At 41.3% G+C, this 15696-nt stretch overlaps 2 protein-coding genes across 4 annotated transcripts; one reads left to right on the plus strand and one right to left on the minus strand.

Annotated features, from left to right (window-relative positions):
- The first annotated feature begins 722 nt into the window (after positions 1–722).
- On the plus strand, positions 723–3210 carry svbp (small vasohibin binding protein). 2 transcript variants are annotated; one of them, XM_084542068.1, is made up of 3 exons: positions 830–1539; positions 2195–2334; positions 2463–3209. In XM_084542068.1, exons 2-3 carry the CDS (start codon positions 2221–2223, stop codon positions 2547–2549), a joined length of 201 nt encoding a protein of 66 aa, XP_084398194.1. In that variant the 5' UTR covers positions 830–1539; positions 2195–2220; the 3' UTR covers positions 2550–3209. The 2 variants fall into 2 exon arrangements, with proteins under 2 accessions (XP_084398195.1, XP_084398194.1); XM_084542069.1 differs by having other exon boundaries at positions 723–2334; positions 2463–3210.
- Positions 3211–11996: 8786 nt separating this feature from the next.
- fbxo2 (F-box protein 2) lies at positions 11997–15696 on the minus strand. 2 transcript variants are annotated; one of them, XM_084543810.1, is made up of 6 exons: positions 15505–15696; positions 14710–14775; positions 13866–13992; positions 13160–13252; positions 12944–13082; positions 11997–12782 (listed from the first exon to the last, which is right to left on the minus strand). In XM_084543810.1, exons 2-6 carry the CDS (start codon positions 14744–14746, stop codon positions 12648–12650), a joined length of 531 nt encoding a protein of 176 aa, XP_084399936.1. In that variant the 5' UTR covers positions 14747–14775; positions 15505–15696; the 3' UTR covers positions 11997–12647. The 2 variants fall into 2 exon arrangements, with proteins under 2 accessions (XP_084399936.1, XP_084399937.1); XM_084543811.1 differs by lacking the exon at positions 15505–15696 and having other exon boundaries at positions 14710–15203.

A 15696-nucleotide genomic window follows, 5' to 3' on the forward strand; every position in this document is an offset into this window, starting at 1 on the left:
CTAAAAAATCAGTTTTTGCCACAAGCATGTGTAAGTTAAGCAGACTTTAACAGGACCAATTAATTGACTCTCCTGTCTATCTTTTTTATCTTTTACATCATCTACGTCAAATACACATATTGGATTAATGTAGATTCGCATTGCTGTCCATATGACCTGTGGCGACATAAACTCAGACAACAAGAACTGGACTGTTAGTCAGGGGCGACATCTGGTGGTCAAATCCAACTGGAGAACAGCAGAAGAGGATACAGTATTTTCAGAAATCTGGATGAACTCCTTCTCTGCTTTTGTTGAGAAACCTCTTAAAGTGAGTTAAATGAACCTCTACCTGGCTGGTTAAGGAGCCATGTCTAGCATTTATAATAAACATATTATTGGGACATTATTAAGATGGTAGCTGGAGCAGATGAAAGGTTCCTTGATAGGAAGTCGTTTTTTCAGCTACATCAGTGTCTGGCAGTGTGGAGGAGCTGAAGTGTATGAGGATTTTGGTCATTAATAGTTTACATACATGCTCGACATTTGACTGCGAACAGACAGGAATCAAAGAAATTTGTGGACACCTTTAAAAAATAGGCCAGATTTGATTGAGGAGTAAGCAAAGTTCAATTATAGTTCTTAACTGTTATGATGCTTGTAAATGTTTGATATTATCCTAATTTGATAATATCAAACATAGTCCACTATGGGGAAGTGATAGTAAGGAGGACTACAATGGAGCAAGGATATTTGAATAAGTAGATTTGACTGTGAGAAGGTGATAGAAGGCAGAGCAGGTACCATACTGTAAATAAATAAATAGACAAATACTTGTAGTCATATACATTGAACTATTTCAAATCTAGTTAGAGTTGAAGAGTATGTAGGGAGGAAAAATAGATATCGACACATGCCTTGGTAGAGTAGAACTCAGAAAATGGGAAAAAGAATAGACAGAGAGGAAGGCACTATTTTTTTCTGTTAAGTCTCAGATTATAAAATGTTAACTGGGAACTATAAGGGACTCAGGTAAATTAAGCAGAAAGAGGCTCGAACGCTGTAGCCTAGACATGTTGGAAAACATTCCACTTTGTTATTTGAGTGTGGATGTCCTGCAACAGTGGACCAGATTTTCCTGGAATGTAAGACTGGCGATGTAGATCTATTTTGTTTTTTTCTGTTAATATTTATTTGATAATTTATATGAGAATCACGATCTGATTAAACAGTTTTACAGTTTATCCATTATGCAGGATGTTGTGAATAACTCTATCCTGCGGGGGCAGTAGTGCGTTCAGTAGCAGTAAAACTACCAGAAATCAAACAAACAGGGAAAAAGAAGAATACAACGACGGATCCGGTGTCACAGCTGCAAACCGGAACCTTTGTACAAACGCTTCACTGACAAACACGGATTTGTTTATAGGGGACACCTTGTGAACAGCTGTCTTGATCGGTTAGTTGCTAGCTACAGCCCAGTTAGCTGTTAACTATAAATTAAAGCGAGTTACATTACTTATTCTGCCCTTGATTGTCATTTTTGTTCTATTGTCACTGGTAAGTGCGCCAGTACCCGGATGTAAAGTTATATTGTTGGTTGAAATGTAAAGAACGGTTAGCTAACATTAGCTATACAGACACAAATGTGAGTTTCTTCAACAGATATTGACCTCACTAATACTTATTCCTCAACGTTTAGCATTTGGCTGACTATGAAATATGTGTATGCTAAGCCCAGATGCCGTTAGATACCGTTAAACCAACTATAAAGTTCGCCTATTTAGGACGTTAGCTTATATGTTGTGTTGCAGCCGCATCAGTTTGTTCTTGATTGATGAAACTTTCTTGATTGAAATGGTGAAAACGTCAGTTCAAAGAATTAATGTCTTTTTTTCTGTCTTTTTTTATTTTTACTTGACTAGAACCCAAAGATATTCAGTAAACTCATCTATGCCTTTTAAAAAGCAGTAAATCTTCTGAAACCTGTGAATATATTCAAGTTAAATGAAATAGTTGCTGAGGAACTTGTTGTCAATCAACGACCTGCTGCAGCTAAAGGTCATCAAATATCATATAGTCACCAGAGGAAAGACATATGGACACAATAGATGGCTTCATCTGTCGTCCTGTTTGATTAGAAATGGTCCTGATGCTTTAAATTCTTAACATTCAATAAAGGAGTGTGTGGAATGTCAAGTATCTTCTTTCAAAGATCACAGGGTGATTGAGTCGGTCCCAATGGAGCCAGCCTGCCGTAAGGACAAGCCAAAGCTGAACTCAACTCCGACCAGAGGAGACAGAGCGAAGCAGAAATCTGCACAGCAAGAGCTCAAACAACGGCAGAGAGCAGAGGTGAATCAAAGCCCCCTTTTTTGTTTTTCAACAAATGCACAAACCTAAAATTATTCCAGCACTGTTTCACATGTGTTATATCTCACTCAGTGTGTTAGTAAACCATGTCGGCCTTCTTTTATTTGCAGATCTATGCTTTGAACAAGGTGATGACAGAGTTGGAGCAGCAGCAGTTTGAGGCCTTTTGTAAACAGATGCAGTCACAAGGAGAATGATGAGAGTCCCATCTGCTCTTCCTCAAGTCTGTAACCTGGAGCAGGACCCTCAAGAAAACATGTACTCATAAACTGTTACTGACATAAAACCACTGACTTCTACTTGGATAAATGTTTTGTGCAGTCCTAGTTTCTGAAAACCTCTTAAAGGTATAAAATGCAGTAGTTTCTTAATTGACGGTAGACTTATCAAAAAGCAATCGGTTTCTGTCATCACTTATGGAATACTAGATTGATTCTCAACCGGGGGTCCGAGGACCCCTAGTGGTCCGTGGTGTAATTGCAAGGGGTCCGTGGAAATAAAATATCTTTTAAAAAAGAACCTATGACATTTATACAAAAAGTATTATTTTATTCAAATGTGACTGAGACCTTTATCTACCTAAACTACAGAGGGTAACATGACTTTTTTTTCTCTAATTCCATCTGTTTCACAAGTGTAATTCATTGTATTTTAATAAGAGATCTCGCACCCGTTTGCATTGCTAAAGTTACTGCATGACGCTGTTAATACAAACTTAACAGGATCTGCATTCTTTTCAAATTATGAGCCCCCTAGTGTTTTAGTGGGCATACACCATTCATTTCTTAATAATGCTTTTATTGTGAAATATTTGCAGGAAGCTGATGTGGTAAAACTCATCAATTGCAAGGTTCAGGTTAGCGCTTGAAATTATGCTAATGTTACAAACAAACGAAGAAGATGATAAGAGAGAAGCTAAATACGTGGCCAAGGATTGGTGGAAAAGAGTATGTCAAGCTGAGAGAATTCAGTGATTTCCTCCAGACTTGTAGTAATGCCATGTCTCACATAAAGGGTTTACAGGTTCTGAGTGACTGCGAGGAGAACCAGAAAATGCTACACAAGCTTCCTGAATGGGTGACGTCCAGATGGAACCGTTACGTCACAGAGCAGCTGGATCAGTTTTGCATCAAGTTTGCCTCATTCGTCGCTAAAGAGGCACGCATTGCATGTAATCCAGTGTCATCCTTACATGCTCTAAGGCACTCTGCAGAGATACCAGTGTAATGGTAAATTCAATATCTTTGTCTCAGCCACTAGAGATGGCCAACCTCCCCCTTCCTAACGTGAGATACTGGGCCCTTTTGTCTATGTGGATTGTGATGTCTGGACTCGGCTTTGCACCTAAATGCAAGATCCTGCAGGATACCTCAGGTGTGAAACACACCAACGGGGGGTCGGGGTCGATTCCTGCAATAGACAAAAGGGTGTGGCAACACTTCCTGGAGGGACCGACCCCTGCAGTAGACAAAGGAATGCAAAAGGGGTGTTCCTCTGGTATAAATGTTTAGGTTTCCCCACATTCGGGGTCTTTCTTCACTTTTGACCGCTCGCGTGTTGATTGACCTTTTCTTTGCAAAGAAAATAAAACCTTGTCGGCCGGCAGAAGTCTCCATTTCATTCTTCACCAGCAGCAGAGAAAAACTTCCACAACACCAGTCAGAGAGATGAGGCGCTCAAAAGCAAACACGTTTGCCACAAATGTGAAGGCCTGGGGCCTTCCATCGAGCTCCACAACCAAATCAGATTTTGGTGAAATTCAGTTGAGAGATGCTGAAAAATCAAAGAAATGGAGCACACCATTACAAAACTGTGTTTGTTGTGGAGAAAACCACTCCATACATAAATGCAAAAGGCTAATAGAAATGTCTTTAGAAGAAAGGAAAAAATGCATACATGAAAATAAGCTGTGTTTTGCATGTCTGAGAAAGGGTCATAATTCCAAAGACTGTAGAAACAGAGCCATGTGTGGCATATGCAAGAAGAGTCACCCAACTCCATTGCATGAAGATCGTTTCCCAGCGTAATCAAAGCAAAATGTCGTTGAAGAAAGTACATCCTCACTATCATGCTGTGTGAACGGAGGAGAAGGTGGGAGCACGTCTACGATTGTGCCAGTGTGGATTTCAGCACTTGACGCTCCTGATAATGAGACCCTAGTATATGCTCTACTGGATACACAAAGCAGTCACACATTTGTCGATCAAGAGGTGTGCGAAAAGCTTCAGACAGCAATGGAACCAGTGAAACTGAAGCTCTCCACCATGATGGGGAAGGATTCAGTTGTGAAGAGTCAAAGAGTATGCGACCTCAAGGTCAGAGGTCTCTCCTCAAACATTCACATCAACCTACCTCCAGCCTACCTGAGGGACTTCATTCCTCTTGACCGCGCACATATCCCCACTTGTCATACAGCCAACAATTGGAAACAAGTTAGTGAAGGAAGCCCAAGCTGTGTGTGCCAAAGGAAAGTTGCACCTTCACAAATTTCTTTCCAATAACCGAGAGGTACTAGATTCCATCAACATTGCAGAACGTGCTGTGGAGGCAAAAAATGTTGATCTTAACTATGGTGATATACCAGTGCAAAGAGTACTTGGTATAAGATGGAACACTGAAAGCGACAGCTTCTCCTTCAAGGTGACACTTGATGAGAAACCTGTGACACGACGAGGGATTCTCTCGATTGTGGCCTCTTTATACGACCCTTTAGGGCAGTGGTTCTCAACCTTTTTGGGGTCCTGGACCCCCTGCAGACACCCCCCCCCCACCCCCATCTGCTGGGTGGGGGTGCAATTTCATAGAAACAGTTTTATGCATTTTCTAGAAATGATTTTGCGCCCCCCTGAACTCGGACAATTTTCGCATGAAAAGTTAGCAAAGTTAGCACAAATGGAAATATGGATTTGAATTTAAAACCAAATCGTCACCTTAATCAAATATGTATTATATATATTAATATTGCGTTGTTAAATCTTTTGGTGATCTGATTCATTTTTAATTCAGACTGTTTAACAAAATATCTTCCATTATTTACCACTTCCTGTTTTGACAGAATTTTTAGATTTACAATCAATTTTTATCTTTCACACAGAGAAAAGATCCCAATTAATCCCACATAGCAAAACTGGTCTGGCCCACCTCTGGGCCACACCTCCCACTTGCACTCGGCCCACATGCCTGAAAGAATTCCGGCCCTTATGTGGGCCACATCCGGCATCCAACATGTGTGCCACATAAGGCCCACATCTCAGCCAGACTGCAACCAGAGCTGGCCCTAAGGTGGGCCAAACCATTTTCAGAAGTGTTTCCTGATGTCAGCCTTAACTCAGCCACTATATTTATGTGCCATATATATATATATATATATATATATATATATATAAAAACAAGTACAGTATTATAAACAAATTTTTTTTTTTTTTTAGTCATGTCAAAACAGTACACACACCTGCACATTTAACAAACATTTAACAAATTTAAAAACTGTACATTTATGATTCTAGACATGTCCATAAAGGTTTAAGATTGTATTTGTCACATACACAGTTATATATAGTACAATGCACAGTGAAATGTATTCTTGTACCTGCAGCCAGTAGTAAAAAAAAATGAGTACTACAGTAAAACAGTAGTAATTGCAAATTCCTTAACACACAAGGTAAACAATATAAGTGTAAATGTACACCGATAAATATAGAATAAAATAGACTGTACAATAAAATATAGACGGTAAAACTCAAGTGTAAACTTAGAGGGGGGGTAGTTTGTATATATACACACATTTACGGTATTGAGCAGCTATGTGAGTAAAGTGCAGTGGTATAAGTCTGGTTAAGGTTCAGAGTTGAGCAGGCGGATGGCATTTGGATAGAAACTGTTCTTCAGCCTTTCAGTCTTTGTCCTCAGGCATCGGAAACACAACCTGATGGCAGTAGAGAGAAAACTGGATTCTCCCCACTCTCAGCACGAGTTTAAGATATGGTGCTGTCCATTTCCTGCTTTCTCTTCATCCTCTTCAGTCTGCCACCATCTCTACCTGGAGAGAGATGTAAACATCTTTTGATGGTCCAGTCTATTTCCTGGTCTGTGGCCCCAGATGTTAGTCAGTTACGCCAACAGCAGCTGAAACATACACACAAAGCACAAATGATTGGAAATTAACATTTTAGTATCATTAGGTAATATGGCTACAGTAATTCTATTAAAACCGATAGTGATGACAATATTCTGGTGTCAGATAAATGTACCTACATCTGCTTGGTTTAATTTATGAACAAAACAAGGACTTAGTGTTACACAAACTGTGAGTAGTCGGTAGCACTATGTAATCAATAAAAAGATTCTTAAAAATAGAGTCTGTAGGTTTGTAAACAACATTTAAACCGACCCGTTTTATGGTTGTTTACAGACAATAGTTTCAGTCCAAGTTCCTAAACCTCAAACTTCCCACCAGTCCCCTAGAACTGAACAAGCTACTCGGATGAGTTGTGAAGCGTCTTCTCAAAAAAATAAAGTAAAAACACATAACACATACATAAATAAAACTCTACGAGTCCACAGTTGCCTTTTTAAAAGCTATTTTTGGATTGAAGCACGATATATCTGTAATTGCCAGGCCAGCGGAAAAAAACACGCCAACGGTCAGCTAGCAGAAGCTATGGTAGTAGCACTAATGGTAAATGGTAAATGGCCTTGCTTTTATATAGCGCTTTTCTACCTATTGGTACTCAAAGCGCTTTACAGTCTCAGACACATCTACCCATTCGTTCACACAAGCATACACACATTCACACACCAGTGCCACGCACTGGGAGCAACTGGGGGTTCAGTGTCTTGCTCAAGGACACTTCGGCATGTGGCACGTTCCGGGGATCGAACCGCTAACCCTCTGGTTCGTGGACAACCCGCTCTACCTACTGAGCCACAGCCATGTTTAACTAGCCGGTAAAAACGTGAAAAAAAAAAAGAAAACGACCCCTTCGGCAAAACATTCGCTGTGTTAAGTTCGTCTATATCATTTATTCAAAACGAATAAGGAAGTTTAACAGCAAAACAGTGCAGTCCATCCTTTCCTGAGCCGCATTTTAGGCTAACGGTAATCGTTAGCTAACGCTAACCACGCGTTAGCCACATAGCTAACCTTTAGCCACATAGCTAAACGTTAGCGCCCCTTGTTAACATTCAGGCTAGACTCTAGACAGACATTGTCTTTGTATACCAACGGCTAGCGCATTGTCTCAAAAACAAATGTTATCGTAAACATAAAACTGATGTATTTCACTCACCACGTCTTTGTTGTCCGTCTCACCGGAGTGCACGAGCAGCCATCAGCTCCGGCCACAGTGACGTCGGTCGCGTCAGTCACCTGGATGGTTACGTTACTTCCGTTACTTCCGTTGAGTGGCTGATGAATTTAAAAAAGTGGATAGCTGGCTGACCGTTGAAAGTCCGCTGTTGCAACTTAGGTTTAACTTTAAAATTTCAGATCAACTGTGATATCTGTACTGTTTCGACAAGAACGATATTGTTAAGGGTGATAGTTGATTTTGATTGACATCGATAATATATCATAATAATATTTTATTTATTTATTTTTATTAAATCTGTGATGTTAAACAACAACTCACTCAAAAATATCGAAAAATAACTTAAAGGGTGGGATGAGTCCGGCCTCACATATGTGGCCCAGAGGTCTAAGCTGATATGTGGGCCGAATTCGGCCCTCCACAAGTGGCCCACATCTGTCTGCCGGAGTCAAGACGGTGCCGCCTTTGCCGCATCTGGGCCATGTCCGGCTCACATGCTGTATGCCAGTGCCGAGCGAACGCCACCTGTGCCGGCTTCAAGCCAGACCCGGCCCACATGTCTCTGCTATGTGGGCTGTGCCGGCTTCAAGCCAGACCCGGCCCACATGTCTCTGCTATGTGGGATGGACCGATGGTACAGTTGACTCAGCGTAGAAGAAGAGCAACAGAATGAACCAGTGGCTCACTAGCATCCTCTTCCATGAGGCAGAAGTACTGGCTGCCTCATCTCGTGCTTTTTCAGTGCGGACAAATAGTATGATTTATTTTATCAATAGTATAATTTATTTTATCGTCATTACTTTTCATGATTCTAGGCGAGGCACTGCCTCCCCTGACCGCACGTCTGTTTTCTTTTTCGGTGGCCCAGAGTCTGCTTCGTCCGAAACAAGCGGTCTTTTTTTCATTTGAGCCATCTCTCCATGTTGTCAAGTTGAAACATCGTCTTCTTCTCTTTCTTCCTCTTTGTGTAACTGTGCTTATCATCTTCTTCGTTTGTTTGTAACATTAGCATAATTTCAAGCGCTAACCTGAACCAGAGCCCGTCTACGGAGAGCCTTCCCACTCTCTATTAAGTCCCATTGTAACTAATTTTGGTTGCAGTTCCACCAGATTTCCACTGGGGGCGATCGCCATGAGTGCAACATGAATGGGACTCTATGGAGCTAAACGGCTAAATGTGTCTCTTTCACCCGATTGTCGTTGAGAAATCTCAGATTTGATTGTAGGTTTTGCAAGTTCAACATGGGTTATAGGTCAAAAGTTGAATGAACGAGAACTTATGTCCTTTCGTTTTCTTACAGGTTGAGTTGTTGTTGCCCATAACACGCTAGCATTGTGCTAATGAACGCTGATTGGTCAGTGAATGACTGATTACGACCAGATCCCGCTTGACGGCATCGTGGCATCCGAAGCGGGACCAGAATGTTAAGACGGACTTTTTCGCCCAAGTTTTTTTTTTTTCGGCCCGGTCTTTTAAAACAACGAAACAGAAACTCTTCTAGCACGATTATTTACCCGTGTCAGCTGTGTTGTCCATGCCTCGAGAGAAAAGAAAGTGCAGAGCGCGAAAGCACCAAAGCAGTGACTGAAGGATTGCCGTAAAGCAGTATCTGGTCGTACGATGTGTATGACGTCATTGACATTTTAAAATACTTTTTAAAGCAAAATAAGTGACTCTAAAAAATCTAACACCCAGCAGTGTGTAATTTCTTTGCATCTCCTTTCAAATTACTGCACAAAAAATTATATCCTGAGAAAAGTGGATTTTGAGGGGTACTGCTCCATAGACCGCCATTCATTCTGCACTCGTCCTGAGAGCGCCCTCATATGGAATCAGAGTGGAACTGCAACAGTTCAGAACCCGGAAGTTCAGTGAGAGTGGAACTTCTCCCCATATTAGACGTTCTCTGCCTGAACCTTGCAATTGATGAGTTTTACCACATCAGCTTCCTGCAAATATTTCACAATAAAAGCATTATTAAGAAATGAATGGTGTATGCCCACTAAAACACTAGGGGGCTCATAATTTGAAAAGAATGCAGATCCTGTTAAGTTTGTATTAACAGCGTCATGCAGTAACTTTAGCAATGCAAGCGGGTGCGAGATCTCTTATTAAAATACAATGAATTACACTTGTGAAACAGATGGAATTAGAGAAAAAAAAGTCATGTTACCCTCTGTAGTTTAGGTAGATAAAGGTCTCAGTCACATTTGAATAAAATAATACCTTTTGTATAAATGTCATAGTGTATCTACCCTGGTCACAAGATTCACGCTTCGGTCAATGTCAAGACAGGGAAAGTTGAGGAATGCTCAAAAACACCTGTTCCATAGTGGAACAGATTAACTGGAAGAAGGTGAGCGTTACGACTGCCTCCCTGAAAGGCTCAGTCCTTTACAACACAGGTATCAAACTGATCCGTGAAAGGGCTGCTGTGGCTGCAGGTTTTCATTCCAACCATGCAGCAGCACACCTGACTTGGCTCAATCAATCAACTGAACTGCCTTCACGCAGTCATTTCAGGTGTCCTCTTGCTTGATTGGAACAAAAACTTGCCAGCCACACCCACTGCATGGGTACTGCATGGTTGGAACATAGACATATATAGATAGACGCGCCTAATAGGCGTGTTCGACTTCATGCAGATCTGTGCAGATCTGACTTGACGTGATGCATGCTGGGTTGTTCATGCTCATAGACCTCGAATATGGTTAAAATGAACTTGTTCAACACCAGCATGCATCACGTCAAGTCAGATCTGCACAGATCTGCATGAAGTCGAACACGCCTATTGACTGTGGAGGGACGTGCCTAAAGCGCCGCAATCTTGGTACAGGGCTCGCAGAGGCAGCGGTGCATGAACCTACGAAGGAAAGAGGTACTCCTCAATCTCAAAGTAGAATTATTCGCTGAATTTTAGACCAATTTCAAAACGTATTGAACTGTTAAAAACGTCACACATGTAGCTATGATAAAAATATGGTTTTACTACCCAAATACAATTTTTACTTAATGTTATCAGCAGACTAGCTTCTGACAGAGGATTGTAAAGAAAAGATGCCGGACTTCAACTGAGCGATTTATGATCACTTTTATTGTGTAGAAACACCATTCCTCCATAGATGTAATGCACTGTAGGAGCGAGTGGCCCTGTAGGCACGCCGCTCTAGTAGACGGCAGCGCTCAATGTTGCGTCTATCTATATATGTCTATGGGTTGGAATGCAAACCTGCAGCCACAGCGGCCCTTTCACGGATCAGTTTGACACCCCTGCACCATGGCATAGCCAGACTCAACTCTGTCTAACTGGTAACACTCCATTTTGATTATGGGACATTTTTCAACCAACACAGAGAATAAAATGTTAACCGTTCATCCTTTAAAGTTAATTTGATGTCAGTATCTTTAACAACATACTCATCACAGCTCGCCTTTCCAACGGTGGCTGTTTTGTTGTAAACAAATTCTTCTCCACAATGCTCAGATAATATGTATGACTATGTCACTGTTCATCACCTCATAAATCGTCCAAACAGTTTATTTGGCACAATCAGTTCCCAACTGTTCAGGGCTAACTTTCCATCAAACATGCCAAAGTGTCCTTGAGCAAGACACTGAGCCCCCAGTCGCTGATGTACGAAGATGTGTGTGCTTGTGTGAGAGAAAGGGTGGATGTGTCACTGTGACTGTAAATTGCTTTATAAATACAAGACTATTTACCACAAAAAAAAAAAAAAGTGTGGGCGAGTTGGTGTGGCTCTCAGTCTAGATAAGCGCCCAAACAAATACATTATGGAATGGAATGGTTCAAAAGGAAGAAAGAAAACATGATCTAAGTGAAACATTGTGGGTGAATTTATGAAAACAACCATGTTGCAACTGAAGGAATACTGCTTGCTCAAACATTTTTGCAATCCAATGTCAGTTGTTTCCTTTTATGAGTACGAGTGTATTTTGTGACCTTGAGGAGAGGACATGTTTGTATCAAAAACTTAATCTCAACAGAAATGAGTAACTATATTTATATACACCGATTAGCCACAACATTAAAACCACTGATAGGGGAAGTGGATGCAACCTGATTCAGGAACAATTTAAAAATACATGGAAAAATTGCACAAGGTGTTGACCTGGCCTCCAACTTCACTAGATCCCAATCTGATCGAGTATCTGTGGGATGATCCACAGAGGCCCCTCCCCTCAACCCACAGGACCAAAAGAGCCTCCCCCCTAACAACATTGTGTTGCCAGACACCACAGGACACCCTCAGAAGGCCCATGTCCATTCTCTGATGATTTTTGAGACCTACACAATATTAGAAAGGTGGTCATAATGTTACGCATGATCAGTGTAGATACATATAGAGGAGTAAAACCAACAACATTTACCTCTGAAATGTACAAGTAATTGATGTTTGGACCTAGCGGACTGAATTACTTTCCACCACTGCCCATGAAAAAGCCATCGTGACCAGATGTCTTGTTGTTAATACCAGTGTGTGTATGTCCCCCAGCCTCGCGTCTTCTGTTTTTAAATGAGGAAAGACCACAGACACCTCTGAATTCTAATAAGAGTAACAGTTTATTTCATAAGTCTGATTAATATTTGAATAATAAAACCACTTGATTGTGTTCGACACCCCATCCACCAAAAATGTCACTTAGTTTAACCTTAGGATGTGTCACGGTGCAGAAGTAGTAGTTAACAGATTATGATTAATGTCTGTGTAGCAAGCCGCAGTCTTGATAAAAACCACCGTGACAGTGTTTTGTGGTGCTCTTGTGTAACTAATATCACCACAGCAGCAGTAAAGCAGCTCCACACCCTCAACAGCAAAAAGCAAGATATACAGAACAGAAGTGAAGTGGGTCTTCTTTGTTCCTGAAAACCAACAAGCCTATTACATTACTGAATTTCCCCTCTTCTTCTCCACATTTCAGTATTATTTGGTTCCTTTCTCCTTTTCCTGTTTTTTTACTCTTATTCAGACCTCAACAGTAACAGAGCTCCCGGTGACCCTGACTCCAAACCAGCCATCCCAGAACTTGGTGTCGTGTCCTCCGTGTTCAAAGTAGATAAAACGCAGTCCAGGGCCATAGTCAGAAAATGTATGGCTGACCTAGAGAACCAGCAGAAAAAGAAAAAAAAATTATATGCATAGCTGTTTGTGTCTAATGCACAGAACACTGTCTCATTGTATTTTGTCCTGTTTTTAATTCTCATTTTAAGAAGTTATTCAAATGTGTTGCTGTTGTATTATCGCTCCAGTAAAAGGGTAACCTGTTTCCATGAGCAGTTGTCACAGTCTGGGTCCAGAGTCACCGACTCAGGTTTGAACTCCTGTAAAGTCTCATGGTTCTCATCCAGCAGACACACGGTGATCTGGTAGGTGCAGCCACAGTCCGTCCTCCCGCAGTACCTGCAGGGAGAGCATCCCTTTTAATCTCCTCACTGATAGAAGCGGTGTACAGTCGTGTCTGTCTGCACGTGTCTCACCAGTCTTCCACCGTGACAACAGGCTGAGCGTCCAGCTGTTCAGAGGAGAAACCCTCCCCCAACAGGTCGATCACTTGTCTCTTCAGACACAGCCTAGGACACACATATTTTTTACAAACTAGCATGAAATTGCTTGAAATCTGATGAAAGGTCACTGACTTACTACAAATGAAATAAATAATAAAAACATTAGTTATAAAATGTACAGTACTTTGATAATCTTCAAATGCCTGCTTAGTACAGTAGGCACAGGTAGATACTTTCTGTACACCCTCACATTTTGTTGCATATTTATTTTAAAAGGACCATGAACTTGTAATTAAAAACCCAAACCACAGAGCAAGAGGGGCTTTGATCAAAGAGGACACCAGTAATCCGAGTAATGCAAGTAACAGAATACAGAAGTCCTCTGCCGTGATCATCTCTGCAGCTCTGCATTTATCTCATCACCCAAGACAAGACACCTCCTCACATCTGGTGATGAAGTTCTCCTGTCTGGTTTGAATCCAACCAGCAAACAAATATATATTGGTTAGTTTGAGTCTCACTGGCCTTTTTATGGACCTCAAAACTCTAACTCCATACTCATTTGTTGTCAGGGCTAAGCTCCAGGTTTGCGCTGAGCCCGCAACCAGCGCTGATAAAAAAAGTGTATCTGAGATGAGCAGCGTATTGAGTAACTACACATATAGTGACAAAGACTCACTCAAAGGAGGTTGCAAAGTATTTAGTCACTCCATCACTGCAGAAGTCATGACCACAGTCTCCCGGCATGTCCTCCACCTTCCACCGACTCCCGCCATTTTCCGTCAGCTCCCAGAATTCCAGCTGCTCTGAGTGAGAAATCCACAATCTCAAGCTGCTATTTACATAATGTTAATGTTAATAATAATAGTTATGACAAAACTGTATCTTCCAGTTTTGCACATCAAGGTTCATTTAGTCTGCGTTACTACATCTTCTACTCCCATTACGAGATGTACACTGGCCCAAACGGCAACTTTCCCCAACACCAATCATTGGAAAAGGAGCAAATGTAAAAGAAGTTCGATACCCTGTGAAATTACTATTTTAACATAAGAAATAATAATACATTGCCCCATGGAGGAGTTGCCATTTGAATGAATTCAACACTGGTTTTTAATCTAGTTTCTGGTGCGCCTTAATATATCCATGGACATGCCTAACTCTCTGACTAGACTGTTACAGTGATTGAGTTGCATGATGCGTCACGTGTGAATACAGAGAAGACAATATTGCTGATGGTAGTTCAGCATCATGGGACTGGCGTGCTCAATCTATGGGATCTCTTTCAGCGCAAAGTGCATTTATGAGAAACTGCAGACTCATTTGCCATGAATCGAATGTATTCCTGTAAGAATGAGAGTTTAGCTCTGTGTGGAAATGTACCAAGAACATGTCTGAAGACCTTTCCGTTATTGCTTTCAAAATGTACTCAGGACCACATAGTATTGATACTCTATATACCTTACCTTTAAATTAACCACTAATGTAAGTATGGATACTCTTGGAAGAAAATTAAGTCTTACCTTCTCCATTGGGGTTCTTCAGTAAGTTTCTGGCCATAATTATACCTTACACAGGGGAGGCAGAACCTGGAAACACAGTGAATGCAGCTACTTAGATCAAAACATTGGTTTCTAGGCTATCTGGATTTACTTTACAGCATAGGCTGACTGAAACCTTTGGGTATTTAGGATATTTTGGGAGTTGGGGTCATCTGCTTTCAACTGGTCGAAAATAAAGACAACAGCTCATATGAATGTGAAGTCTCCACAGATTCTAAACCCAATCACTAATACCCCATCTGCTGACTCACAGTACAGCAGACCAGGCAAAAGCCTCGCTCTTTACTTGCTGAATAGGCTGCATCACAGAGGATCAACCAGCCATCAGACAGATAACAGTCAGCAAGAAAACAACAGGGGATAACCTCAAACTTTTTCTAACCACTATCTTGTGTATAGTGTACCTACCTGTTCAGATAATCCAAAGTGTTCCATAATTTGTAGGGAATTTTCCATCCGTATTTTGCCTGTCAGTCTAATAATAACTACAAAGATAAGATATTAGGTTTTTCTGAAGGTGTACTTTTGCCCTTTTGAGGATAAACAATGTTTTAAGCAGACAGACTGTCTGCCTTAAACTCCTGCCTTTGAATTACATTTCACTGTCCACCGACACTCAAAAGCTGACTCATCATCCCCTGCAAAGTCACAGGCAAAAAAAAGATGCAGCACAAGCATACAAACCACATGCTCTACTCTAAATAACACTCTCAGCTTTGTCGAAATACACAAGCCAGTACACTATGTGTTACTCACAGCCAAGGAAGGCTAAACGCAGTCTTGCGATTCTTCTATCGCGCTCTCTGACCAACGCTTGAGCTCCTCTGCAGGGTAGTCTCATTTTGACGGAGTGGCTTTTATAACCAGGGAGCTGACTCACTCTCTCTCTCTCTCTCTCTCTTTCTCACACACACACACCCACACACACACACGCACACAGACACACAC

This window comes from Chelon labrosus (genome assembly GCF_963514085.1).
Source record: "Chelon labrosus genome assembly, chromosome: 4".
Lineage (NCBI taxonomy): Eukaryota > Metazoa > Chordata > Actinopteri > Mugiliformes > Mugilidae > Chelon > Chelon labrosus.

Coding starts and splice junctions, on each gene's coding strand:
- fbxo2 (XM_084543810.1), bottom strand. CDS start 14,746: ATGGCCAGAAACTTACTGAAGAACCCCAATGGAGAAG. Junction 13,993..14,709: donor GAAGAACCCCAATGGAGAAG/GTAAGACTTAAT, acceptor TTTCTCACTCAG/AGCAGCTGGAATTCTGGGAG. Junction 13,083..13,159: donor GTTGTCACGGTGGAAGACTG/GTGAGACACGTG, acceptor CTCTCCCTGCAG/GTACTGCGGGAGGACGGACT.
- svbp (XM_084542069.1), top strand. CDS start 2,221: ATGGAGCCAGCCTGCCGTAAGGACAAGCCAAAGCTGAACTCAACTCCG. Junction 2,335..2,462: donor AACAACGGCAGAGAGCAGAG/GTGAATCAAAGC, acceptor TTTTATTTGCAG/ATCTATGCTTTGAACAAGGT.